Source organism: Zootoca vivipara, chromosome 4 (assembly GCF_965207765.1).
Source record: "Zootoca vivipara chromosome 4, rZooViv2.hap1.1, whole genome shotgun sequence".
In the NCBI taxonomy this organism is placed as follows: domain Eukaryota; kingdom Metazoa; phylum Chordata; class Lepidosauria; order Squamata; family Lacertidae; genus Zootoca; species Zootoca vivipara.
Window position 1 is genome coordinate 26,666,923 of NC_142587.1, and position 27,437 is coordinate 26,694,359.

Below are 27,437 nucleotides of genomic sequence, written 5' to 3' on the forward strand. Positions count from 1 at the left end.
GTGACTTTAATATCTTGTTCCTGGCAGGAATCTTGTTATGAGGTTTCATGGACAAGTTAAGCAGGTGCTCAAATATTTATTTCCTTATTTCCAGTTAGGATAGCACATACATTTTTTTAAAAGGAAAGTGCTCGTGTACGTGAAACCTGTCCTGTCTACGCTCTCTCTCTCTCTCTTATATGAGATAGTGAACAAGTGGATTGTGCAAGCAGAATAATCAAGAGTTTCATCCTCCCCACTGAATTAAGTAAGACTTACCTCTATGTAAACATATTTAGCATTGCAGCCTTCATAATCAAATAAGGTATAAACCCAAAGGGGGAAGTGTGTGTGTGTGTGGGGGGGGAGGATGGCTTACTTTTAGTATTAAGTAAAACTGAAAAGCAATTTCTTTTTGTTGAAGAATTAAGTTCTTGGTGTAGTTTAATTTTGTGGACTTCTTTTTAATATTAAAATGCTGAATACAAATAGAGCACTCCAGAATAGTCATGTATCAGTAAGGACCAGTAATAGCCAATAAATACATATAAAAGTGACAGGCAACTATGCCTTTGAACTCTGAGTTACCAAACATATAGAGGGAATCAGTCAAAGCGCAAATCAGTTGCAAGCTTGACTTCAGTAGCTGATATCCCCCCCCCAATACAGAAATTAGCAAACCAACATTTAAAAAATTCCTGTACAAAAGGAACTCTATTTCTACAAGAGGATAACTCACTGGTGTGACTTTGAGGATGGGATCAGGGCATCCTCTACTATAGCAGCATGGTGCCCAAGTCAGCCATGTCTGAGTTCTGTGTGGTTATGAAGTTCTGTCTTACGGGTGGGGAACTTGTGGCCTTCCAGGTGATGTTGGCACTCCCAACTTCCATCAACTTTCCCATCCCAGTTTACTGAAAGAAGTGCCTGGAAGCTGAAAAGTAGGCCAGAGACTGACACCACTCAAAGGCTCTCTTTCTCTCTACTGGCAATTGTCCTCTCCCAATGAGAAGAACCCAAGAGGCCTCTGCAACATCCAAAAAATATCTCTGGGATATCTTCTCACTATGCTGCTGGGATGAGGGTCAGGAGAGGTTGACCCTCACATTTGGCAGCAAACGTTTTTCAACTGGGGATGACGATGGTCATCTAGTGAGAGAGGGAGAAACAACTTTATGGCCAGGGAGGATTTGACACCCCCCCCCACAGGTTAAATAATTTGGCCATTGACGGATGAGGAACTGCTTCCAAAAGGGGCTGCATATCATGAGAGTTAGGGCTGTACACAAAGATCACTGTCAGCTTTGGCAGCACAGATTACCTATTGTACATCCCTCTGGATCATGACCACCCTAAAACTTTTAATATTTAAAGGGGGCAGGTAAATCAAGTATTCAATAAAATGAAAAGCTGTCCTAGGTCTATTTTGAGGAGCATATTGGCATAAAAGATTATGTCCATCGTGACCCCCCCCCCATTTATTCATTTAGAATCAGCATGCTTCAGAAAACGTCTTAATAAAATGCAATCTTTTACTTGCTCCCATTTAAACTATTGCTTTTGGGGTTGCTTTTAGTCAGTCCCAAATTGAAGAGAATTGAGTTGAGGTTAATGCATAAGAAAGCATGATCTGGATGCGTTGTCCTCTGTAGCTCTTGAATCATCAGGTGAATTGTGAACAGCTCAAACATCTTCTTATTGCCCCTGTAAGATTATTTTCCAAGAATGTTAGGCAGTGAAGGAACATCATTTTGATCACTCTGAAGGACGGGAAGAATTTCAATTATATCTGAACACTACAAGTTACAGAGCAACTGAAAATTGATTGAAGTAAAAATAAATGCTTTTCTTAGTATTAAGAGATATTGTAGTAGATTTGAGATGTGTTCGGTTTTCATTATGAAGCTAAATGGACTTAACAGCAGTGTAAAGCCGCGGAAAACTTTTTGTTAAATAAAGGTGTCTACAAATTATCCCACAATGGCATCTGCCAACAGCAGCCAAATTTGCACATCATGCTAGATCATGGTTTAGAGCGGGGGTTGAAGAAGCTTTAAATGTGAGGCCTGTATTTCCTCATAGCCAAACTTCTGAGGCCAGTAGCGAGCAGGGTGGGATGCAAAAAGTGGGTGTGGCCAGAGGCAAATGTGGGTGGAGCAACAGTTGTGACCCTTATTGTTGTACAGTAGGCTACATTCCAACTACAGAAAGGCTAGAGGTTTATCCTCACACACAGCCTCCCATCCAAGCAAACAATAGATGTTATCATAGTTCAAAGATACATTGTGGTGAGGGAAAAGCACTCGAGGGCATCAAAGGAAGTGAGGGATGTGGTCTGAGGAATGGGCCATGGTCTGAGGAGAATCCTAAGGGGTATAGAGGGCTACATTTGGCCCCTAGGTGCAAGGATTACCAACCACTGTTTTAGTGAAACATGTGCAAACCATCGCTCATATGCTCTGCCTAAACACACGGCCAGGAAGAGTTTAGAAGCTTTTAGCTCTTTGATCAGTCAGTCTGTGGTTTTGTATGTGATTAACAGTAATTATGGTTAATACTAACTATGGCTCACTTCAGACCATAGTTTCTGAAGGCAGCTTGTTGAAACTAACCAAAATGTTTACTGATTATTATTTTTTTAACAAAGCATGAACTGTGGAATTGTGGTTAAGGCAATACTGTCTCAAAAACCGTAATTAAATTTTTTTTCTTTAGCTTAAATAAAGATTTTTAAGGCTTACATTTGAAAGTTTGGGAACTTTCCCCTACCCCACTCACTTTTTACCTACAGTTATTATTTTCAAGTGGAGATCACAATTCATTTGTCATCATTTCCTCTTAAATATTAGTATGATGCTGAGGGGGAAATAAAGTTAATGTGCCTATTACACAATACAAGAACCTGAAAATGGGTTGAAAAAGATGACAAAGAGAGGATAATAAAACTGGATAGTAAGAAAAAGTTTACAAGACTTACTTGATTTTTGAGAGCTTTTGCAGCAGAATACTAAGTTTTTCCAATATCTGTGTATCTAGCTTAGGGTTTCGAAGCAACAGTGAACAAGTGCGAAAAAAGGTCTCATTACTGCAAGCTTCCAGAAACGGATGCAAAAACCCTGTAGAATAAAGTGACCAATAATTATAATTAGTTGAAAAAGGAAGAAAAAGGTTTTTTAAACAAATTAATAAAACTAGTCATGTAAGGCATATTGCACAGCTTCCAACTTTAGAAGAATACTCTGAAATTCAGATTCAAGCACAGGCACCCTGCAGCCCTTAAGTACAGAACATGAGAACATCACATATCCTGGCATAGCAGAGGCAGCTGAAAAAATGAACTGATTCGATAATCATTAAAGAATCAATTATAATGTGTGTAGACAGGTGTAGAATTATTCTACATCTGTAGTGCCCTTAGTGGATTCTTCGAAATGTACCAATTGTACCATCTCACTCGTTGCTCTGAAAGATTGGTTGATTCACTAGTATCTAGCAGCAAAGACTGCTGGGTAATAGCTGTGAAAATGGGTTTTCTTGTTTCAGGACAGATGCTTGACGTTGTTAAAGCTGTGCCTCTGGTTGCTTATTTTCTTGGTTTGGTAAGGAAGCAGCATGAACAAGCGTCTACATAAGTTCTCCTTTCTCTTGTGCAACAAAGTAAATCTTTCTTAGTTTGAAAGTGTAGGAACTAGGTTCTAAATGTTCTTAGCCAGCCTCGTGAATAGGCCAGCACAACTACTCAAGCCTCTTTTGGAAATTATTTTGACCCAAATGCTTTAATTTTAACACCTGAAGAACAGACAGTCTACTTTCCAGACTTGTGGCAAGGACAGATCGTGAAGCTGAGGCTCCAATACTTTGGCCACCTCATGAGAAGAGAAGAATCCTTGGAAAAGACCCTGATGTTGGAAAAGATTGAGGGCACTAGGAGAAGGGGACGACAGAGGACAAGATGGTTGGACAGGGTTCTCGAAGCTACGAACATGAGTTTGACCAAACTGCGGGAGGCAGTGGAAGACAGGAGTGCCTGGCGTGCTATGGTCCATGGGGTCACGAAGAGTCGGACACGACTAAACGACTAAACAACAACATTCTACCATGGAAACCCTGGTCTTCAGTTTAGCTGAAATCAGTTGACATTTTGACAGTTTGAGCCATCTTCCTCTCTAGAGGGATGGTTTGCGTCAAAGATGGTTATTGGAACATGTCCTGCTACCCTCTTGACCCACCCAGCTCCACCTACAATGCAGCATTTGATGTTCAAATTGCAGTGGCGAAGGGTAAAATTGGCTGTAGCCAGGATAGCTAACTCAAAGGTCAGGGTTTTCATGGTAGATCAACCTTGGGATAACAAATCTGGGCAAAACAAAAGTCTTGGTGCAAGGAATTTTAGCAGCTATAGGAATGCAAATCCTAATAATGACAGCAAAATCTAAAGCAGCACAGTAAAGCAGGAAGAGGCAGCATCAGTAATTGAAGGCCATTAACAACAACAGGTTACCCAGGTTACAACAGGTTACCCAGGTGGCGCTGTGGGTTAAACCACAGAGTCTAGGGCTTGCTGATCAGAAGGACGGCGGTTCGGATCCCTGCAACGGGGTGAGCTTCCGTTGCTCGGTCCCAGCTCCTGCCCACCTAGCAGTTCGAAAGCACATCAAAAAAGTGCAAGTAGATAAATAGGGACCGCTCCGGCGGGAAGGTAAACGGCGTTTCCGTGCGCTGCTCTGGTTCGCCAGAAGCAGCTTTGTCATGCTGGCCACATGACCCGGAAGCTGTCTGCGGACAAATGCAGGCTCCCTCGGCGTATAGAGCGAGATGAGCGCCGCAACCCCAGAGTCGGACACGACTGGACCTGATGGTCAGGGGCCCCTTTACCCTTTACCTTTAACAACAACAACAACAAAGGATGGAAGATACTAAACAGGCTTCTCATGGAAGAGAGATTTTATTCAAAGATAACAGCTCTTTAAGGCTCCAAGACAGATGAAAACTCCCAGCCTTGCACTACACAGATCAGCACCACATTGGCTGAATGCCGAGCTCGGCTTCTAGAAGAGAAAGAGAATCCTAGATGAATAATCGGAAGGAAGACTACAAAGAGAGACAGGATGGGAAAGGAAGGGAATCCTTTAAAGAGATGTTTCACTGCTTATCCCACATAAGCTATAAATTATTTCTTCTGCTCCTACTTCAAATGTTTCTCTTCAAGATAACTTCGCACCTGCCCTTTAGAAGAGTAATGGATGTGATGGATTAATCCTTGCAGCGCTGCCTGTACTGTCATTTAGACTCTTAAAACAAAGTTAACGCTACGCAGAAGTTGGTCTAAAGCAGAAGCCATCCTCCTACAACCTTGGCAAGGTCAAGAATAATGCGACCCTTTTGGAAGAAAAATATCTGGCTAAGAACATGCATGTTTCTACTTTATTATACAAAGAAGAAGAAGTGGTAACTGCTCTTTAAAAATGCCAGAAGCCCAATATTTGACTATCACCCATGTTCTGTGCAGGGAAAGCAATGCTTGGTTCCAGTAGACCAGGCACCCCCAAACTTCGGCCCTCCAGATGTTTTGGACTACAATTCCCATCATCCCTGACCACTTGTCCTGTTAGCTGGGGATCATGGGAGTTGTAGGCCAAAACATCTGGAGGGCCGCAGTTTGGGGATGCCTGCAGTAGACCATTACACAGATCTGAGCCCTTTATAACCTTTTAACAAGAGTCAGGTACAAGAGCCATGCCAAATAAAAGGCACGGGTCAAAATTCCTGTAATGTGCTCAATTGCTCACATGTGCAGCAACTTGAAACAGCTAAAGCCCTGTACAGGTGCATGTTTTTAAACAGCCTGAAGCATGAGCCTGGCCCTGTGTTCTTCTTGAAGCAGGGGGAGAGTGCACAACAAGCCCAAGGCAGAGCATTGCCCCGACTTTCTTGCTAACCTCCACCAAGAACCCCTTTTAACTGGGATTTAGAGTAGAAAGAAATGCCAACAGGTGGAGTAGATCTTTAAAAGCTGAAGAAGCTAATACAGCAACTCCGGCCATGAGCAGCTTCAAAACAAGCACACTCCCTCTAGTGGCTCTGGCTGTTGGGAGAACTTTTGACGCAAGTATAATACCGTAGTACTCTTCTAAAAAATGGAGGGCGCTTTGACTGTATGAAAAAGGGATATACAGTATATTCCTGCGTATAAGACTACTTTTTAACCCAGGAAAATCTTCTCAAAAGTCTGGGGTCGTCTTATACGCCGGGTCGTATTTCTTATACAGTGAGTATATCCCAAACTCTATATTTTAACTGGAAAAGTTGGGGGTCGTCTTATACGCCCAGTCGTCTTATACGCCGGAATATACGGTATTCTAGAGCCGTAAGAAACAACCCTGAAATTCCACACTGCATTGCGGGGCTGCAAGTAAAAGGGTGGGGCGAGGGAAGCTGCATTAGCACACAGCAGGTCCAGTAAAGGACTCTCCAAAATACAGTGGTACCTCGAGTTAAGAACTTTATTCGTTCCGGAGGTCTGTTCTTAACCTGAAACTGTTCTTAACCCAAGGTACCACTGTATAAAAACACAAAATACATAATAAAAATTAAGAAGGTGGGATTTAATTTGTAGATGATGATGTGTAGTTCCATCTAGCTAGGTAGCTTCTTTAAATATTCTCATTCATGTCCTTCTGCAAGAAATAACCGCTGAAGAAGCCTAATGTGCCACAAGATTGACTGCACAGCACCTTAGGCCTTGCTCTGCCAAGGTCAAGTCCTCTGTTTCTCAGAGCCCCTTGTTATTCCTTGAAGAGTCTAGTCTACTGTCCCCTACATTGTCCTCAGCATCCCATTGGTGGCTTGTGGCATTAGAGCACCCTCTGGTTTCCTCTCTTCCAGTGCCATTCGCTGTCTCTCCTGTTCCATCTGCCACTCTCTCACCCAGACAGCAGCCATCTACCCTCCATGATTCTTCAACCTGTTTGATCCCAGTCTTGTGGCTGTTGCCCTGCTCCCCTTTCATAATTGCTGATATAGCCTTTCTTTTCTGCCTCTCACACTGCTTGCCCCAGAAGCCATGGTTGGTGGAGTTAATCTTATGTTTCCTAAATTCCAACAGCTCCATCCTCCACAGCCCACCTGGTCTCTCCGCTTTCCAATCTAGTTCGCTCTGCGTGACTCTGCTCCTCTCTGCATCTCCAGGCTGTTTTCCAGCCATGGGAAACAATAAAAGCTGTGGTAGGTTTTTTGTTACTGAATGTGTAACACTTACAGTTCGCTACAAAACGCAGGGCTAACTCCACGCTCATCCACTAATGATCTTTTTTGCTATAAGCCACATTCTATGTTTTTGGTGTGCGTACAAGAGGTTTCACGTGTACACTTAAAACTACAAAGTATAAAATCATTTAATTATTTAATTATGCATTAAAGCACCAGGACAGCTTGCAATGCATCAGTTCACATTCGACCATCAGAACACTAAATAAATAAACAAACCATTAAAATAATGTTCAAAACTGTTAACAGCCACATGCATCATACGGGCACATTCGTTAGAGATGGTGGGGGGAATTCACTTCTGCCCCCTATCAAGTGAACACTCAGTACAAAACCAGGTAATGGGTGATATCGGAAGTCCTGGTTACCTGCAAGGAGACTTGCTTCTAAGCTGTATTTCACCAAAGGTCCTAAGCTACGGTATCACGCCTTCCGGGCATTTTGTGCAATTGAAATAAGAAGGAAAGTGCATCCAACACATATGACGTGCACAAAAATTGCTCTCCTGACATTAGTTTGTAGGGGGCTGAAGATAAAAAGGAGTAATACTTCCTGGTTAAGATAAAACAGCATAATCACCCTAGGCAGAAAGCGTGGGATGAGTCCCAAGCTGTGATTTATCTTAGTGGAAGATCAAGCAGGCTGGTTTGCATAGGAATGCATAAGAGCTCTCCATTTCTTAGCTCAACTAGCTGCAGGTCTTTAATGCAGAAGGATTATTCTATTTGGTTGGAGGCACATCTGGGGATCTTAGTTCTGTGGAAGAGTCTATCCAGGAGCAAGCAGTTCGAGAGACTGAAACAACTGCATTCTAATACTGTAGACTTGATGCAACGGTTTCAAAGCAAGGTGCCACTTAAAACCGAAGGATATCATATAGCCCAGGCACCCACAAACTTCGGCCCTCCAGATGTTTTGGACTACAATCCCCATCATCCCTGACTACTGGTCCTGTTAGCTAGGGATCATGGGAGTTGTAGGCCAAAACATCTGGAGGGCCGCAGTTTGGGGATGCCTGATATAGCCCATTCTTTCAGGTAACAATGTAAATATCTCACAAATTAAGACAGTTATATGAGATATGCTGTACAAAGTAATCTTGTACACAAAACACTCCGCCATGCAGATATATGCATGTCTAACCTCCTCACATAATGAAGAATTTACAGGGTACTCGAGGGTTAAAAGTGTGGCATTTACTGTAACAACTTCATGGTGAGTATCAGCACCATTTTTTTTTCTTTTTAAAAAAGCACTGAATAAGGAGTGGAGACTATGCAATTGGAGACTATGCGCAATGCACAATCCCTATGCAAACACGATATCCAATGCACGGACATGGAAGCATGGTGGATGTTGGGGATGGTAAGTGAAATCTTGATTACTCCTCTCCCTCACAAATCATTAGAAACACACATAGGGTTTATATCAGCCCCCCCCCCCCCAAGATGTTATTCAGGCCGGTATATACTCCTTTTGTACAGTCACAGATGTTTCAAGAGGAAGAAGATAAAGCATCGTATCCTCCCACTAAATTTATGGGTGAATCATTTGCAGTTATTTTTCTAGACTGTATCCTACGGCAAGTTACTGTGCGCTTTGGACAGGTGTCTTCTGGGAAAGGAGAAGAATGAGCTTTACCCTACTCGTGTCATGTTTTACCAAACAGGCTAAGTAGAAGTCAGGGGATTGTTGCATTTTAAAGAGAAGCCTGCTTACTGGCTTCTTCCTCGCTTTGATTTCTCTCTGAGTGTGAAAAGTAGAAAGCTAAGCATTAGATCTACAGAAAATAATTTCTCCCCCTTTTACTAGCTTGCCTGCTAGTAAATTAATGAAAGCATTAAAATAAGACACTTTTGGGGGCGGGAAGTAAAGCCTGTTTTACTTGGACGACCAAGCAAAAGGCCAATTCAAAGGAAACCTGCAATTTAGGAAAGCTGAGCAAAGCAGTATGAAAATGTTGATCGTCACTTAGCACACTTACTGGATTGTGTTGTCATCTGAAGCAAACTGTCAACGGCGTTGGAAAGAACACCTTTACTCGATATTCTTATATGACTCAAGATAACAGGCACAGCTTGGTAGTCCAAAAACAAGGCCTTCCCTTCATCTGTCTTCAGATCCACGCAAAGGGAATCAAAGGCTTGAGCCAGGTAATCAGCTAGAGAATATGCATTAGAATTTAAAACAGTAAAACCGCACCACTATTTTGGGTCACTTGTCAAACAAGCTAGGCAAAAGAGGATACTGATATAATGGGATATCAAAAACAAAATGTCTTTATAGTGTGTTGCTTATTTAATGCCTAGCCTCGTTCATTCTTTTTTTTTACTAGAAGGAAATCATATTTACAACTCATATTTTTTTTAAATCAAATAACCATAAAATGTTTCATTTTTCACATTTCCTGTCCTTACAATGTTTATTATTATTTTAAATAAATTTTATTAGTTTATAAAAAGATACAAAACTTAATGCCAAATATCTTTTTTAAAATCCAACATTAATCTAAATAAAATAAAAAACATAGAAAAAAAGAGGGGGGGATCATTAGAATGAAAAACTTTTCCTCATTCCTGACTATCCCTCTTGACTGTTTTAGACACAACCTAGGGCCCAGAGATTTCCATAGACTTGCAACATGGTTTGTATTCCGATTTGATTTTAACCAGGTTATTTTTTAAAAAAGAAAAAAACATTCTATAAATTTTAAGAATCCAATTTAAAAAACCAAACCACCCATAGGTTTCAAAAATAAAATCGGTTTCTATCTACTCTGATAGAAAACAATAGCAGCACATACAGGAAACCATTGTTGTCTGTGAATCCAGAAGGTCCTATAGCACCCATTTCGTACCCTTTTGTATTTAACCATTTAGGTTTGTGTAACTGAAGCTGAGTTGTTGTTGTTTTTGAAGCCAAAGTTCATAAAGCCTTGACCCTGCCTAGCATTCACATTGCTGAACGCTTCTCACTATGCTTAGAACCTAAACCTACACAAAGAAAGGATTTCTCCAAACTTAAAGGTTAAATGCTAACTTTAGTAACATTCAGTTATAAACAAGGTGTTAGTGGCTTTAATGTCCTCTGAATATCTGCTGCTGTGCAGCTTTTATTCAACAAGTCAAGGAATAGCATTGCTTTGTGCTGGGTGGCCCCAAATTTTTAGTGAAACAAGAATAAATATGCATTTACTAACTAGCTATATGAATACCAATCACATTTTCCTTTGGTAATCAGTTATTGCATTCATGTTCAAACACTACTAACTGTGTTAAAAAACATTTTAAGTCCCCTTTAATTTCCCAATGATTTGACTGAGAAAAGGTTTCCTTTGCTATTTTTTGGTATGTTGGCTTTCCATCAAAAGTAAATATTGCAGATTTCAGGTAATGATAATAAACCACAGTAACACTTATTCTACTGCATTAAAGGATTATTACATAAACTGAATCATGCCTGAACTTACAAAACCTTAATTAGGATGCCCCCTACTGCATTGTGACTTTAAAGCAAAACATTTCTTACAAACTATCTAGAATTATATACCAATCTATGCTAGCATTTTTATATTGTATATTCATTCTTACTTTATCTAAAGATTCTACACTAAAACAATAAGATGACAGAGAATTGTTCATGTATATTAAATATTTTAGGTGTAACTATAACCATCTTAGAAACCAAGTTTTATTTTTGTAGAAAGGTAAATGACCCCTTTTGGTCAGTATTCCTGGCCATTTTGTCCTTGAGCAGGAGTGCAGAATCTGTAGCCCTCCATATGTTGTTCAACACCCAATTCCCATCAGTCCCAGCTAGCCATTGGCCAGGGATTATGGGATTTGTAGTCCAACACCGCCTGGAAGGCTACAGGTTTGCCATCCCTTTTCTTGAGTATACCTAGGGAGAAATCAATGACCTACAGATCACCGGTACATTATCAGTAACATGTTTGTGACAAATAGTTTTCATTGGCTTCAGAATGGCAAGCCAAACTAAACAATATTTACAGATTATATGTGTGGGGACTGTTACTTTCCATGCCCTAAGGATCTAGCACAGGGGGTGGAGAGATGGATCTGGCCCTACCCCTCACAGGCCAAATTTGAAAGGTGGCCCCTTTCAAGGACCCCTGTGTGGTGCTTTGAAGCACTGCTGATCAGCTGGTTATTGGCGCTTCAAAGAGCAGTGCACCGCTGCTCAGCTCTTTGCAAGCCCTTTCATGGACCAGCTAGCTATGGAGTTCCACATGGGGAAACTTAATTGTGTGGCCAATCCCAGGGCACTTAAACTGAGTTCCTATCAGGTGATTGGTGGAGAGGGCAAGCCAACTAGGATTGGCCTATCAGTAGATGGTGCATTGGCAGGAGAGGCTTTCTGCCTAATCAGGAATGCACTTAAAGGCTCCCAATGGTGCACCAGCAGCCATGTCCCCATCTGCCCCACACCTGATGTCAGGTGAAAATGACCTCTCAGGCCAAACTGGGACCTATGCCAGGTCTAATTAGGCACACAGGCCAGAGCTTTCCCACTCCTGTTCTATCGTTTCCTGGTTATGGAAGTAAGTTCAAACACATGCAGACAGTGACTACCAAAATATTCCGGTATTCATCCATTCCATAAAGAAGCACCACTCTCTCAGGGCCTCTAACCACATCTCCATAATCACTCGCGCCAACTGCTTATCCCACTATCTTACCCCGATCTCCCTCCTGCCCATCATTTGCTTGCTTCTTCCAAAACCTTTTTATTTAAAAAAAAAATCCAAATTCTATTAAGTGCTAATGTGATAGGTGATCACTGAAATTTAATCATGCCTACATACAGTAACAATTTGCACAAACACATTGGATTTGACTGCTGCAAGTTGTGATGATAGCCAATGGATTTAAAAAATAGGGGATAAAATAAACTCTTGAAGGAAATATCTAACAATGAGTATTCGTCAGAGCTTCCCTATCTTGCTAAATGTCACTTCCTGGGAAACAACAGCTTTTGCTCTTCAAGCTCCGCTTGCAGGTCTTCCCAGAGGCATATGGTGGAAAACCAGATTCTGGACTAAATGACCTTTGGCCTGATCCAGCAGAACTGCCCTTACACTGTATGTTTATGGCCCTCTTGGGCTGCCAAACATGCAAAAGTCTAGAAGTTTAGCTCTGCAGACAGAACTAGCCATTACCCCTTAAAATGCATACTGAAATACTTTAGCCCCCACCCCATTTTTTAAAAATCAAGTTTCTTTAACCTATCTTTTTTTTTTTTGCCAGGCTTTTAGAGAATGATGGGTGAAGTGATTTCTGAGTTCTGACACTGCTGGTTAGGCCATGTGTTTGTTGAGAATGGCTTTGATGTTTTGAACTGCCTTATTCTGACACAAACAGCCCTGTAACCAAGTTGATGGAGGGTGGTACAGAAATAACTTAATAAATAAATCAAACTTACTTCATGGGTCAGTCAGTCGGAAGAACAGTCTTTCTGTAGTTTGCTGTTTAAGTGTGGCTGGAGGCACTATATGTTGCATGCGGACATCAAAAGTATTGGTAGAACTTACCTTGCGTCACTGTTTTGATTATAATTAAGGTTGATACAAGTCTTAAAGGCAAGCTGGAGCTTTTAAAGAACGCTGCGGACTTTGGCTTGGGCTCGGTAGTATGTTCAGGGGAACTATATTGACATCCCTTCGGCACAACACCTTTAAACAGGTCTTCACCCAGTCTTCTCATCGTTGATGTCATTGTTGCATACTGTTATACAAGCAATAAAACTGTATGAAGTGAACATAGCATTCTACAGGATAAATGCAAACGTCATTTAATTACTCTGAACAGGTCTCATCAACATTATTCATGTTTTAAATGCTTTACGTTTGAGACGTCCGGGTGGAAAAAGGAATATCAAAGTACACCAATCAATATGTGAGCACCGTATTATAAGCCACTATGCAGAAGGCTGTCTCTTTCTGACGGACACGCATTTCAGATAGCAAGAGCACCCAGAGAAGAACACTCGCAGATGATCTATAAAGCAGCACTTTTGAGACTCCCAACAAAAATTGAAATAGGTGTTTGAAAAAGCCTACTATATAAAAGAATTAATAACATGTTATCACTGACTTCAATGGAATGTAGCTTTATCCTGGCCATGACTGCATTTCACGGAAGTAAGGTACATTAAAACCCAGAAAGGTTATGTGGTCTTAATGTACCACATTCTAGCTTTTCCTGCAATATCAAGTTCTTGATTTTGGCACCCTATTCACAATAAAATAACAACCCTCTACCTAGCAAAATAATTGTGAACACAAGTACATTAGTACTGGAAGCAATTTACCCAACATATAAATGATAATAAATAACAACTCCGGGTCAAATTCAGATCAAGTAAAACATGGAACCTCCCGTAGAGAAGCAGTGTTAAATGCAAATGAACTACTTTGCATGAATACTTCTTACCTGTGTGCCTCCATCTAACTGCCTGATAGCCCAGTAAATGAATTTAACCACATGCATGTGCAAGTCAGGATTCACAAAGGGCATCCACTGAAACTGTTCAGCAACTAGAGGCAAAAACTGGAAAACACAAACACATCATTACTGTCTTTTTTCTCTTTCCAAAATTTGGGTTCTACTGATAGATCCTATTTGCAAGCTATTTCCAGTGGATATCTTTCATGTGATGCTGCATAATCCCACATGAAAAATTACCTAAGCAAAAAAAGACAAAACCAGCAACACGGTTGGCTGACTAGCACCATGAATGTTTCTTTACTTCCGAGAGCATGCCTTGCTTAGTAATTCAGACGAATTCAATGCTATTGTCAATGCTAATATTGCTACCTTTAAATTCTGGAATTCTGAAAGAGACAATACTATAAAATTATTATTATTTTTTGCAGAAATTTCCAATTTTTCTAATAGTGTGGGGAGAAACCCCGATCCTGTCCTCTCTCTATACTCCTTGGAGTGCACAAACAGGGCATGCAAGCAGCAGCTGCTATTTGTCCCCAGCATCTTACATGCCTCTGAACACAGAGGTATCAGTTAGCTATCATTAATATCACAATGTAAGGCTTTTGAGTACATTAGCAATATAGGGGAAAGCTGCACAGGTTGAAGGAGATGGTGTAGTCAAATGGCATGTATAGGCTATTGTGGCAACACACTACCCAATCTTGTTGGAGAGTGCCGTCTGGGAGGGGCCCAGTGAGCAACAGAAGCCTACAGAAACTCTTATAGGCAGCATTTATTTACATGAGAGCTCAAGGACAGATCTTATGAGCTTCTGTTAGGCACCACCAGCAAGGGCAACAACTGGAAGCAACTGTGTTATCTTAGGTGATGTTTCCAAAGCACAACTAGGGAAGAAAAAGCACCGTCAGTTCCAGAGTGTGGGTGCTATTGACTCCAGGTGTTCTCTCCATGCCGAGGTGTGAACAAGGAACAACACGTCAGCCAACAGCTGTTGGAATAGGAGCCTTGTAGGCACCTACCCAAAGCAAGTAGGAACAAGCACAACAACAGCTACATCAGACAGAATTCATGCCACATCTAATCACTACTTTGTCATGATAAATCATAACACTTGTGTTTGGATTGCTTTTTAATAGCCCATCGAGGGGATATTCTAACCTTTAGGTTAGATTATGGCAATGCGTTATACGTGGGGCTACCTCAGAAGACAGTTCAGAAGCTTCAGCTGGTGCAGAATTCAGTGGCCAGGTTGCTCACCAGGGCAAGACAGTTTAAATATAGAATGCCAATCCTGGCCCGACTGCACTGGCTGCCAATTAGTTTTCAGGCTCAATTCAAATTGCTGGTTTTGACCTATAAATCCTTTAACAGTTCAGGAGTGCAATACCTCAAGGACTGCCTTTCCCCATATGAACCAACCTGGACCATGCAATCATAACCTCCAGGTATGGGGTGGGATATAAATTCAAACAACAACAACAACAACAACAGGAGGCCCTTCTTTGTGTGCCTTCTCCACAAGGTCCAGAGGATGGCAACACAAGAGCAGTCCTTTTCTGTGGCGGCTCCCCATATGTGGAATGCTCTCCCCAGGGAGGCTCGCCTGACGCCTTCATTATACACCTTTAGGCACCAGGCAAAGACATTCCTCTTCTCCCAGGCCACTGGCTAATTTAAAAGGCCTATAACCTTTTAAACTGTGTTTGGGGTGGGGTGCTTCTGTTTGTTACTATGGTAGGTATTTTTGTGTTTTTATATTGTAAACTGCTCTGTGATCCTCAGATGAAGGGTGGTATAGAAATCTAATTAATCTGGGATTATAGGAAGCGATTGATAAGAGTAATGCAAATGCAGGGAAAGGGGATTCTATTCTGAGCAGCAGATCTCTATGCATGCATTTGAACTACTGTATCTGGAACAGATTGCTGGATCAGATGCTAATGGAGATGGCAAAAGCCAGTTAATGAAGTATTTATTGCAGTTAAGATTTTTCCAACTACAACGGAAGGACCGAACATTCCACATACTCACAAATGTGTTCCTCTGACAAACAGTATGTCTGAAGTTGTTCCAACATTAATAGCCTTTAAATATTTTCTGTATGAAACCTGGTAGATAGAACATGTCCCACATGTGTACAGAATTAACAGGGGAATCCTACGATAGAAGTCAGTCACACTATGCCCATTAAGGCTAACTCTAGGTAAGTGTTTAGGATTGGAGCTTAAGGATACACAAAATACCTTTGTTTTGTAATTTTATATCACCTTCTACTTAGGGGGGGAAAGTACTATATTCAACATTAGCCATACTCACCAAAGGCCCCCAGTAATTAATGTATGTGACTAACTACTCTTAGTATGACTAATTTTGGATACAACCTTTATAGGTTTATACAATGATATGAATTCATTATTCAGAGTGGCCTGGAAAGCATCCAAATCAAGATAAGCAAAGTTTGTATATATGGAAATGCTGCAATCATACATAAGGTTATATCACAGACTACACCCTAGCTCAGGTTTGGAGATCACATGAAAATGAACACCAATTCTGGGGCCTACAGCGTTGTTAGACACACATCCAAATATGATACAAGCAGTTTTACTGTAAAACAAGATGTAGGAAGGAGGAACCCTACCCTGATACACTTCTCCTGTGTGTAGTTTCTGCTGGAAGCAAGCATGCCTGTTAGAAGACATTCAGAAGCTTTCTCTTCCTCTGCTACCAATTTGCTCAGGTGCTGATCTGAGATCCAGTCCATTAACACCGTTAAAAGGTCATATATGTGTGAATTAATTGGTATCTGCAAACATAAAAGTGAATCTCTTAGGGCACAATTTGAAAAAGTTCTTTACTATGAGATGACTATCTAGAGCGTGCATTGACTTGTGCCGTCTGCACTGCAACACACATCTGACGTGCACTGAGAGCATATGCAAATCTGCCTGGGGATGATGGTGATGTACTGGTTTGAAGAAGGGGAAAGTTACTCCATTTCAGCATCATATATATGGATGAGAATTCCTGCAGGATTGACACTAGGAGGACAGCTATTATTATTATTATTATTATTATTATTATTATTTATTACATTTCTAAACACAGTTCTGGTACCTTCCTCTGTTGGGGTATGTCATTAGTCTTTTTGGGGGGAGGGGGAATTCTTCTAGTTACAAGTTCCTTCTTTTCAGAAATCCGTTTTTTTGCCTTTTCAGTTTCAACTAACCCCAGCCAGTGTCTTCTCAGAAACATCAAAAACTAAATATAACCCAAGCTTATTGAAATGGGAGACATATTTGGAAAGAATATTTTCAAGAGTACTATTTACCCTACAACTCCCCTCCCAATAAAATATAGCCGTTCCAAACCAACATGTCCCTGTGCATGCAAGAGAAAGAGAAAATGAATTTGTAAAATCTGGAATTGATTACTGAAAAAATATTGTCTTACAGACTTACAGAAAATAAAATGGTTGGGTGTTGATTAGTGAATACTAGAATTAGATGATGATGATGGTGATGATTTATTTATTCCCCGCGCATCTAGCTGGGCTTCCCCAGCCACTCGGGAGTGCACCCAACAGAATTAAAAGCACAATAAAACATCAAAGGTGCAGGACAGAGAACCAGAAGTCTTTATCTTTGGTCAGGGCTCAGCCTGACTCCCCTTCCCTTTTTGTCTAAGAAATAGTACGAAAGAGGCCTCCCAGCATTCTCACAGGCCCATATAAGATCAGTGTACACAGTTGGGCCTGATGAGCATTTACTGTTCCCAACCCAAATCCTGCGGAAAGCCATCTAATTCAGATTTTAATTTTATCCCGACTTGTTTTTAAGAGGTGATTTAATTATTGTTTGATTTTTATATCAATGTTTATATTTGATGTTAGCTGCCCTGAGCCCAGTCTCAGCCGGGGAGGGGGAGATACAAATAAAAAAAATACAAATAATATTTTTTTTCACTTTCTCTCTCCTTTCTCTTTTTCTTCCTTCCTTTATTTACCCCTTTCCTTCTTTCTGCCTCTATTCCTTTATAGATTAAGCATTTCTTTTACTTCAGTGTATTATAAAAAGATACTTTGTATTGAGTATGAACTTTTTTATATCTTTGGAAGAGTATCAATAAATATAGATAAATATAGATATAGATACAAGTATCAATATAGATATAGATACACTATAGGTGGACAGGAATTCCCCTTTCCCCCTATAGTGTACAGCTTACTTTGCAACTTTTTGATGTTATTGTTTTTTCTGGCTTGATAACCTTTCGTTCCTGGGCTGTGTGGAAAGCGTCTTTAGATTTCTGTATGGATAAAAATTCATGCTTCCGCTGTAACGGGACAGAATGAAAAGAAATTACATTAGACTTTTTCCTCCTGCAAAGCTGACAAAAAATACAAAGCATATTGAATTATTACCTGCAAATTCTCTAAACGAGATTGCACCTTTCGAGACTGGCCTTCCAACTTCTTGTTTTGCTCACTTATGTCATTTAGCTAAAAAAAGAAGTGGAAGATGTTGAGCCAAGCCTTAAAGATAAAACTTTTCTGTTATGTAGCGGGCGGTTCACAAATAATTCCTCTCCTGCTCATAAAACTGTCTGCGTAAGTCCTCCCCACCCTTCACAGCTTGTAAGAGTGAAGAGAACTAGAGTCATCCTTTATCCTCCTTTACATATGCAAAGATCAAGCTGCCAAGAGTTTGCAGCTGCAATTCTAAACACATTTATGGAGAAGTCAGTTTTGCTGAAACCAAGGAACATGCTTTCACGTCATTTTTTGGTGTTGAGACGAAAGACACACAAGCCACTTCAGGGTGACTGCATCCTTTCTGTGGCGTTTTTGAAAAGCAGTGCCCTGCTCCGTGGTGAGGCGAGGCAAAATTCCAGGCTGTGCTATCGAAATGCAGAACTTGAGCAACAAACAAAATGAGACTGGGAATTATAGAGTGGCAACAGCTGCCTTTCAATTGTCAGCCTTGCCTGCACTGGAAGGTGCTTAGAGGCCCATCCTGCAGCAGTAGCCTCCTACTGCGATAAGAACTGGGGAGCATCTGGTCTCACTGGGTCTCAGAATTTGAGGACAGCAGTGCCACAGGCTCATCTGGTGGAAGCACATCTGGGGCTCCCCCTGTGAGTCCTGCCCATTCTGGTTTGAAGTCCTTGACCTCATGTCCTTAAAAATTCTGGGTGCCTGAGAGGCACTAGTAAGTTTTTTTTTTTAAAAAAAGTGTGGTCAATATTTGTAAGAGCCACAATGGGCTAAGGCTCCCCCAAACAGACAATGGCTCCTGAAATGGAACAGATGTAGCCTACCTGCAGCAGAAAGATGGGTACCCCATAGTTTGTTGAAGCTCTAAGAGACCCACAAGCATTGGAATGCACCGCTGACAGAGAGAGAAGCACTTGAACTCAAAAGCAAACAACTACAACATTAGGTGCGAACACTCCGGTGCAGCAGATATGCTTTTAAAATACAGTAATTGCAAGACATCTTCAAGTATTACACTAGGCTAGTATAAGATAACGTGTGAATTATGTTTAACTATTCTGGTGACTATATTTCTTACCCAGCATCACCCATACACCATAAAGCTAACAGAAACTGTAATAACCATTTAGTATTAGAACACTTTACAAAAAACATTCTATTTGTAACATTTAAAACACCTGTTTTATGTGTATATTATTATTTATTATTTTTAATTTATTAAATTTGCTTACCGCCCTTCATCTGTAGATCTCAGGGCGGTTCACAACATAAAAATACAATATAAAAAAACACTTACCTGTTGTCTTAATCCATCATTCAGTTCCTTCAAAGTTTCGAATGATGATTTAAGCCTTTTGTTTTCCTTTGCTTTTTCTTTCAAAGCTTCAGACAACTGTTGAATTTCAGCTTCATGTTGCTAGAAACAAAACGAAGAACTTGTTAAAAAAAAGAATTAGAAGTTTTGTGTTTTTGAAAGCATTTAAAAGGTCCAAAATCACATTGAAACTATGAGCCACCCTGTCACATTCTTGACATAATGTGAATCCAAGACTCTTAAGGTGAGTAAGGTGGAAAAGAAAAATCTAAAAGAAGATAAATCTGGAACTTATCTGTCATTGTGCTTGCCCTGCTCAGTGGTACAGCCAGTCGAACTGATTCAGACTTAGGAGTGCCAAGTGAAATATAAAGAAATAGATCCCCAATTGTATGAAAGCATATATATTGAATGTCCAAATTCTGATATAGGCACTTCAGTTACCTCCTGTCCAGTCCTCTGGATAACGTCTATGCACCATACTACCCGTGAATAAGCTTTGGCCATACAATCCCTCTCATTCTTCTGTCTTTCTAGTAGCCCTCCTCTGAACACCCTCCTAAATATCCAGACGTTATGTCTCTTGATCATCCAAAATGCTACTTGTTATGTTTTCCAGTTCTCTTCCTTATGCCTTTTCATAATTAGCTTCTATGCCTACATCTGGATGATTGTAGGTCTGCTTAATAAGTGGAGAGATTAGCTTCCTGCCCCCATAACCAGTCCCTTTACACATCCCTTCACAAGAGCTGGGGGGCTTGTCTCCTGCCTGACAAGAATTGAGGAGCAAAGTGACTGCTTGTGGGTGTGCAAAGCTTGTTCATATCTTGACTTATCACCCTGTGATATGATTGAATGTGGCTTGTAAGCGATAAAGGAGCGCAATTATTTTAATTTAGATTGTTTCTTTAATATAAACTTGTATGAGCGCACAAATTATCTGGGGGAAATTTTACTTGTGGCACTACAGCATACAGAATATTATGGAGCAGTAACCTAAAAAGGAATATTTTCCTCTGGTGCACTGTTGTGGGGTAGGAGAGCTAAAAACAACAACAACAACACACAACTGGCAACCAATGTGTTCCTTTGGTTTCAGATAGTAAATACTGTAGGTAGAAAAGTCCAAAAAGCATTAACTCTGGAAGCGTATATTTGATTCTAACCAAACTAAGCCTCCTAGAGCAAAATATACATCAGCCTCTACATCAGGCATCCCCAAACTGCAGCCCTCCAGATGTTTTGGCCTACAACTCCCATGATCCCTAGCTAACAGGACCAGTGGTCAGGGAAGATGGGAATTGTAGTCCAAAACATCTGGAGGGCTGAAGTTTGGGGATGCCTGCTCCAGATCAAGGCTTATGTGTGTTTTGGTGGAGATTCCTGCATTACAGGAGGTTGGACCAGACGCCCCTTGGGAGTCCCTTCCAACTCTACAATTCTACGTATCAAGTAATGAGAGTTGCTTAGCTGAGATGTGAGAATAGTTCCCACTCTTGTGAATATTTTAGCCAGAAACATTTCACCCTGGTAAAGAAGCATTTTTAGACGTAACCATACCTCTTTCATAATTTGAAATTTTGTGTGAACTTCCTCCTCCACACTTCTTATCTTGGTCAAAGCAGCTTCATGTCTACAAAGCAGGGTCTCTCGTTCTGCCAAACAGTGCTCACGTCTTTCAAGTTTTAAAGCATATTCCTCCTGGGCTAATTTTTCTTGCTGCATCAGAATAGAAGAGGGGCACAAAGAGGGGCACAAACTGTGGTATTGTGAGTAAATTTTCATAAAATTCAGCATTTTCTCTTTAAATGTAAGTCATCCCTGCAATTAAGTGTCAGAAGAAATGACTACACTCCACAAAAGATGCGCTAGTCTGCCTTCCTTCCTTAATGTACCTTTGGCCTGAAAGGGCAGAGCTGAATCTTTTCCGAACACTGGTAACAATGAAGGCAGTTTTAATAAGCTTGTATATTGCAAAGAAGACTGAAGTAAGCAATTAAAGTAACTCAGTCATAACCACATTAGCTGCATATGGTACTGAAGGTTACTCATTTTTATATGACAGCCGAGATCAAACTTTGGTAAAAAAAAAATTGAATTTCCTCAGTTTGTTTGAAATAGTATTTTACATACATTAATATTCACATTATAGATGGAATTTGATACAGATGTAAAATTCAATAATAAAAAACTGGAAACATTGGTTAAAATTGACGTTTATAGCACTGCAGCATCTAAACAATCAAATAATTCAGGAAAATTTGTTGATTAGAAAAACAGAAACATGATATTAACAATAAGCAAGCCACTGCAGGACAGAGAACAGTAAGAAAACATACATGATGTACATTAAATTAAAATTTATGTTTTTAATTTTTTTAAAAAACCTACTGATCATTATTGATTTTTACCTGCAGCTTTTGATGTATGATAGATAATTTGCGATAGATTTGACTGAAATGAGATGGTATCAAGTTTTTCCCATTTAGTTCTTGGGTTTCATGAATTCTCACACTCTCTCTTGCTGGTTCACCACCACTATCATAATTACAAGATGTGGTCACTGTCAAACTGGACGGCAGAGTAATGTCTAATGGGTGAAAACAGACACAGACACAGACATGCTCAGAAGCTCAGTGTACCATTCCTCTATTTAGAGCACGAGACTGTTATGGGTTCGAGCCCTGCGATGGGCAAACGATTCCCGCATTGCAGGGCGGTTGGACAAGATGACCCTCGTGGTCCCTTCCAACTCTACCATTCTACCATTCTACTTCTGTTGATAATTCATCAAGTAATCAACATAATGTGTGAACCAGTCGGAAGTGATCTTCAAAGCCCTCATTTATAGGTTTACCTAGCCATATCTAGGAGCACCCTGAAAACTGTTGACCTGTCCTAGAAAAGGATGACCCCCCCCAAGTTGACCGATGCACCCACCATCAAATCATCCACCTTGCCTAGACTGAGCTTCAGTTTATTGGCTTTCATTAGTGATTCAAATCCCACACACCAATTTACCATGTTCTCTGCCTCATTTAAATCAGATGTAATGGGGAACTATAGTTGGGTGTCACCAATATACTGATAAGTCTCCACTCCCAATCCTCACATGATAACTCTCATGTTGAAAAGCGATCTTTTTTGCAGTCAATTCTCCAGTGTAAGAGCAAAACTACTATTTGAAGAGCCTGCCCAGGATACCATAGCTACTGAATGTTGTTGAGAAGTCCAGAATGAGCAGTGTTATGACATTCAATGCAATCTCATCCTGAAGTTGTAATGTCTTATTACTTGGCTACCACTAGACTCTGAAAAGCTATCACAGCTACTATGCAAAAGCATTTTAGACTGCAGTTGATTCTTGGAATTGTGTGCTCTATGCTGTTTTTTTAGGTTTTTGTTTCGTATTGGTGTAGCTGGATTTGTAGCTGGTTGACTGACCGAGCCCAAAGAGTGCTCAATAATGGTTCCTCTTCATCCTAGAAAAAAGTGACAAGAGGGGTGCCGCAAGGTTCTGTCTTGGATGAAGGTATTGAGGGGGTGCTCATCAAATTTTCAGATGACACCACACGGGGAGTAGCAGCAAATGTAACTGAGCACAGAAATGGGATTCAAGATGATCTCAACAGATTGGAGAACTGGACCCAAGCTAACAAAATGACTTTAAATAGGGACAAATATAAGGTGGGGAACATCTGGCTTGCCAACAGTACATGTGAAAAGCATATTGGGGTCACAGTAGACCACAAGCTTAACACGCGTCAACAGTGTGATGCAGTAACAAAAAGGCTAATGTTAATCTAGGCTGCATCAACAGATGTATAGTGTCCCAGTCAAGAGAAATAATAGTCCTGCACTACGTAGTTTGCCTTCACGATCTGTGTTATGACAGATCGTGAAGCTGAGGCTCCAATACTTTGGCCACCTCATGAGAAGAGAAGACTCCCTGGAAAAAGACCCTGATGTTGGGAAAGATTGAGGGCACTAGGAGAAGGGGACGACAGAGGACGAGATGGTTGGACAGTGTTCTCGAAGCTACGAACATGAGTTTGACCAAACTGCGGGAGGCAGTGGAAGACAGGAGTGCCTGGTGTGCTATGGTCCATGGGGTCACGAAGAGTCGGACACGACTAAACGACTAAACAACAACAACAACAACATTCTGCCTTGGTCAGAACAGAAGTCTAAGTGGATCCCCAGTCTAGAGGTATACTTTGGTTCATCTCAAATGGGGAAAAAGCTTCATCTCCTTCCTCTGAGAACAATGCTTACTGTTGTAAATTTTGGACATTAAGAAATGCAGTTAACTAGAAATGCTTCCAATACATTGCTTGGTTTCCTATAAAGAGTCGTTATGTAGCTAGCAACACAGGGTTATGTTCCGCTGCCCATGTGTAGAAGAACACAGGCCAGCCAGGCAAGACGCTTCCAATAGTAGAACAAGGGGATACTCACCCACCTGTCTGGAATTCGGAAGAGATCCCTCCCCCACTGGCACAGCAATCATTGCCACTGTTGCATCCATGTAAGGGAGGGTAGGGTAAATTACCCACCATGCTTTCCAACTAATTTAACACAAAACTTCACCTGTGAAGATGTGAATTAAGAGAGGGGGCATAGGCATAGTCTGAACTGTAACTTACTACCTCGTATAAGATGTCACTACCAATCCTGGAGTAAAAGTGCTAGAAAAAAATCATGCAGTAAATCAGCTGAGCTGCCAGTTACATATTTCATTTAATTTCAGGTTGCAAATGGGCTATCAGATGAGATTTCATTTGAGTTGTATTAGAAATCATAAGAATATGATTACCTGATTCTGAATACGTGTCTCTGGGAAAATCTCCAATGAACTCAGGCTGTATGTCATGCTGACTTGAGCCATATAGAGAATCCAACTCATCACCCTGCCTAATAGACACAAAATGATTGCATTAAGCTACACAGTGTTATAAAATAATGTTCGTTCACATTCCTTGTACAGTGGGAAAGATATCCAATAAAACTTTCAGATCTTAAAATATAATATTCCAGACTACAATGATGAGATTCAGTGGTATGCTTTACAACAAAAAGAAAAGACTGGCTCAAAGAGAAAAATGGTTTTCTTACCGACTTAAGTTTTTAACATTCTTTGAAGTGTCTGAAAAATGCTTTGTATTTTGCTTTCTTCTATTGCCAGTATATTTTAACTGTGAGGAGCATTCGAGTAATGATGCAATTGTATCATCAAGTGAGCTGTCCATTTTCTCTGCAAGGAAACAATATAGGATTGTGCAAATTAGAAAAACAGAGCCATCCTGCTAATGTACCCAGCACGAGTACCTGAAAACCCTGCTAAGAGCCAGTCCCCACAAATCTGGGACTAGGGAGAGTGAACTCTGGGTGAAGGAGCAAATCCTAGGAAGTCTTCAGCATTGGCAACTGGTTTAATATGTAGCCATTAGAATGATGAGCAGCCTGTCCACTCTCCACTTCTAAAAAGACACGTGGCGTCATTTATAGAGCCAGTGGAAAGGGAAAAAACCACTCCCAACCTCCACAGTTCACAGAGAATTGGAGAGAAGAGTTTTTGTGTTGGGCATGTTGGAAAGAAGTACTTATTTGTATACAGGCGGCAACCATTTTGCAAGCACCCAACTGATGGGTGACTGCCGAGACACGCACCGCTTTCAGCCCCGGAAAGGATGTGCGCAATGACCAGGAAGGCATGACTTTGACACAACAGAACAGCTACTCTCTGACTTAAACATTGAGACCACTTGTTTTTAAAGGTATTCCCAGGTTTGTTAAGAAGCTAGCATGGGAGCACTGGCCCACAATCCTAACCGTATCTTCTCAGAATTCTCAGGGGGACTTACTTCCAGTCTAAAACTCCCAAATTATTAACTTTCCACTGCACCTAAAACTCCTAGGTACTTCTAGCATGGGTACTTCTTCAGGCTGCAAACTATAGACAATACAAATTAGGGAAGAATAAAAGATTAAAGGGCATAGGAAGGTCAGACAGAAAAGGTCAAAGAAAAGAGACGCATCCTTGTGCTAAGAGCATCCCCATTCTATTTTCCTAACTTTTTCATATCAAAATTTAAGAATTCTTTTAAACAAATAGATCAAACACCTTTAAATGCCTTACCTGTAGATATTAGGGACCTTCTACTTTTGCATTTGGTCTGCGCTGCATCCAGAGAATTATTCTAAAAGAAGAATTTTGTTCTATAATTACTAACATCAAAAATATGTTGGTCTGTTACATCTACACAATGCGTGTTTATTTTATTGTTTTGAAGTGACATTTCACCTTTAAACAGGAAAGGGGTTTCCATTAAAACTTTACAAGAAGTCAAAGGTGTTTTCCTTAAGCCAGCCCTTAAACAAAATATTTAGCCAACGGTGTGTTTGTGTGTGTGTGTGTACACACACACACACAAGAGCAAGAACAATAGCAATAGCAAGAGAACACCAAGAAGAAGGGGGAGTAAATACAGATAGACATTTCAAATACTGGTCTTCATACAAAGGGGCAATTATCTGTCAGAAAGTTCCACAACTTGTTTTTCATAGCTGCCAAGTTCTCCCTTTTTTAAAGGGAAATTCCCTTATGCTGAATAGGCTTCCTCGCGAGAAAAGGGAAAACCTGACAGCTATGCTTGTTTTTATAGGGCCAAATGTCACACACATACACACACACAGTTTAGAGCTGCCAGTTAGTGTATGCACTCAGAAAAAGGCTAGGAAAGCCTTTGTGAAACAAAGAAAGCGAATTAAGTCTCACTCTTTGTTTGAGTGTTTTATTATGTTTTGTGCATCTTTTTGTTTGTTTAATGACAGGGACCCCCTCTGGGCCCGAGTATGCCTCTGGGCACGTGCAGAGTGGCTTCCCAACCCAAGACAAACAGCAACTCATCGTCCTACATTGAGGTCTGCAGGCTGAAGGCTTTTCCGGAGGACGGGAGCCCCCAGCACCTGAAGAACCGAACAGGTGAGCGGCCGGAATTAAAAGTGCTACACGAGAACGTGGGGGGGGGGAAGCCGACAGCACTCCTGGCCCACCCCGCGTCTCGTGGGAATGGAAGAACACGCATATGTAGTCTGCCCTCCTGTTCAGGCAGCTGTTCCACACACGCAAGCCCACCCTCCCTCACGCATTCCCGCCCGCAGGAGCCCCACCTGTCCGGCCAGGTAGCGTCTCCTCCAGCGCTCGACAGAGGGGCTCAGCTCGGCGGAAGCCGCCATTGGAGGAAGGCCAGAGACAGTCAAGCAGCCCGCGGCCGCCTCCGCCACTCACAGCAACGGCCCGAAAGGGGAGGGCCGAGGAGACGCCGAAGGGCGCCTGCGCGAAGACGCTCATTACCGCGGTTGCCACAGGCAACAAGGAGCGGGAGGCCGCGCGGCCTGTTTCCAAGGCGGCGCTCTACCTAAGACCCTCCTTTCCTCCGCGGGAGGGGAAATCAGCTTGTTTCTCTTTGACGCCGCAGGAAGGGGAGGGAACTCCCTGGAGGGTAGTCCCATTTCTATGTAGAAGACAGGAGCTGCCTGCCTTGGAATTGTAGGTACCCCATGGGGTCATCTAGCCCAACCCCCAACTCCCCCCTCCCCCGCCACGCAGCAGGATTCTCCACTAGATCATACTTGGCATAACTACTTCCCCGCTTTCCCCACTCCATGACCTGGAAGTTTTTTTTAGCATAGGTTGCTCCTGGTTTTTGGCTGAGATGACCCTGGGGGAGGGGGGGTAATCTAGTGCAGCTCTTTTCAAGATCCTATTATTCCCCGGTGTGCACCCAACACGGTGAAATGGCGCTTGGCACGCTTCAACCGTTCGGAATGCAAAAAGCCACCAGCAAACCTTTTGTAAATGCCACACTTGGCTCTTGCTGGCTGGCTGACTTGGATGCTATAAAAACTC

At 41.3% G+C, this 27,437-nt stretch overlaps 1 protein-coding gene across 1 annotated transcript; it reads right to left on the reverse strand.

The window, feature by feature from the left end:
• Positions 1 to 417: 417 nt before the first annotated feature.
• On the reverse strand, positions 418 to 26,887 carry CCDC138 (coiled-coil domain containing 138). The gene is made up of 15 exons (XM_035115550.3): positions 26,699 to 26,887; positions 25,665 to 25,725; positions 24,641 to 24,779; positions 24,342 to 24,439; positions 21,937 to 22,115; positions 21,086 to 21,244; positions 19,508 to 19,627; positions 18,139 to 18,216; positions 17,943 to 18,050; positions 16,357 to 16,521; positions 13,698 to 13,814; positions 12,797 to 12,989; positions 9,230 to 9,406; positions 2,957 to 3,095; positions 418 to 1,683 (listed from the first exon to the last, which is right to left on the reverse strand). Exons 1-15 carry the CDS (start codon positions 26,762 to 26,764, stop codon positions 1,512 to 1,514), a joined length of 1,971 nt encoding a protein of 656 aa, XP_034971441.2. The 5' UTR covers positions 26,765 to 26,887; the 3' UTR covers positions 418 to 1,511.
• Positions 26,888 to 27,437: the final 550 nt, after the last annotated feature.

What these genes read in the sequence shown, in the direction of transcription:
- CCDC138 (XM_035115550.3), bottom strand. Translation starts at nt 26,764, where the DNA reads ATGGCGGCTTCCGCCGAGCTGAGCCCCTCTGTCGAGCGCTGGAGGAGA. An exon ending in ATGATGGATTAAGACAACAG is followed by an intron (nt 18,217 to 19,507) that starts GTAAGTGTTTTT and finishes TTCTTTTTTTAG; the next exon opens with CTAAATGACATAAGTGAGCA. An exon ending in CACAGGAGAAGTGTATCAGG is followed by an intron (nt 13,815 to 16,356) that starts GTAGGGTTCCTC and finishes TGTGTTTTCCAG; the next exon opens with TTTTTGCCTCTAGTTGCTGA.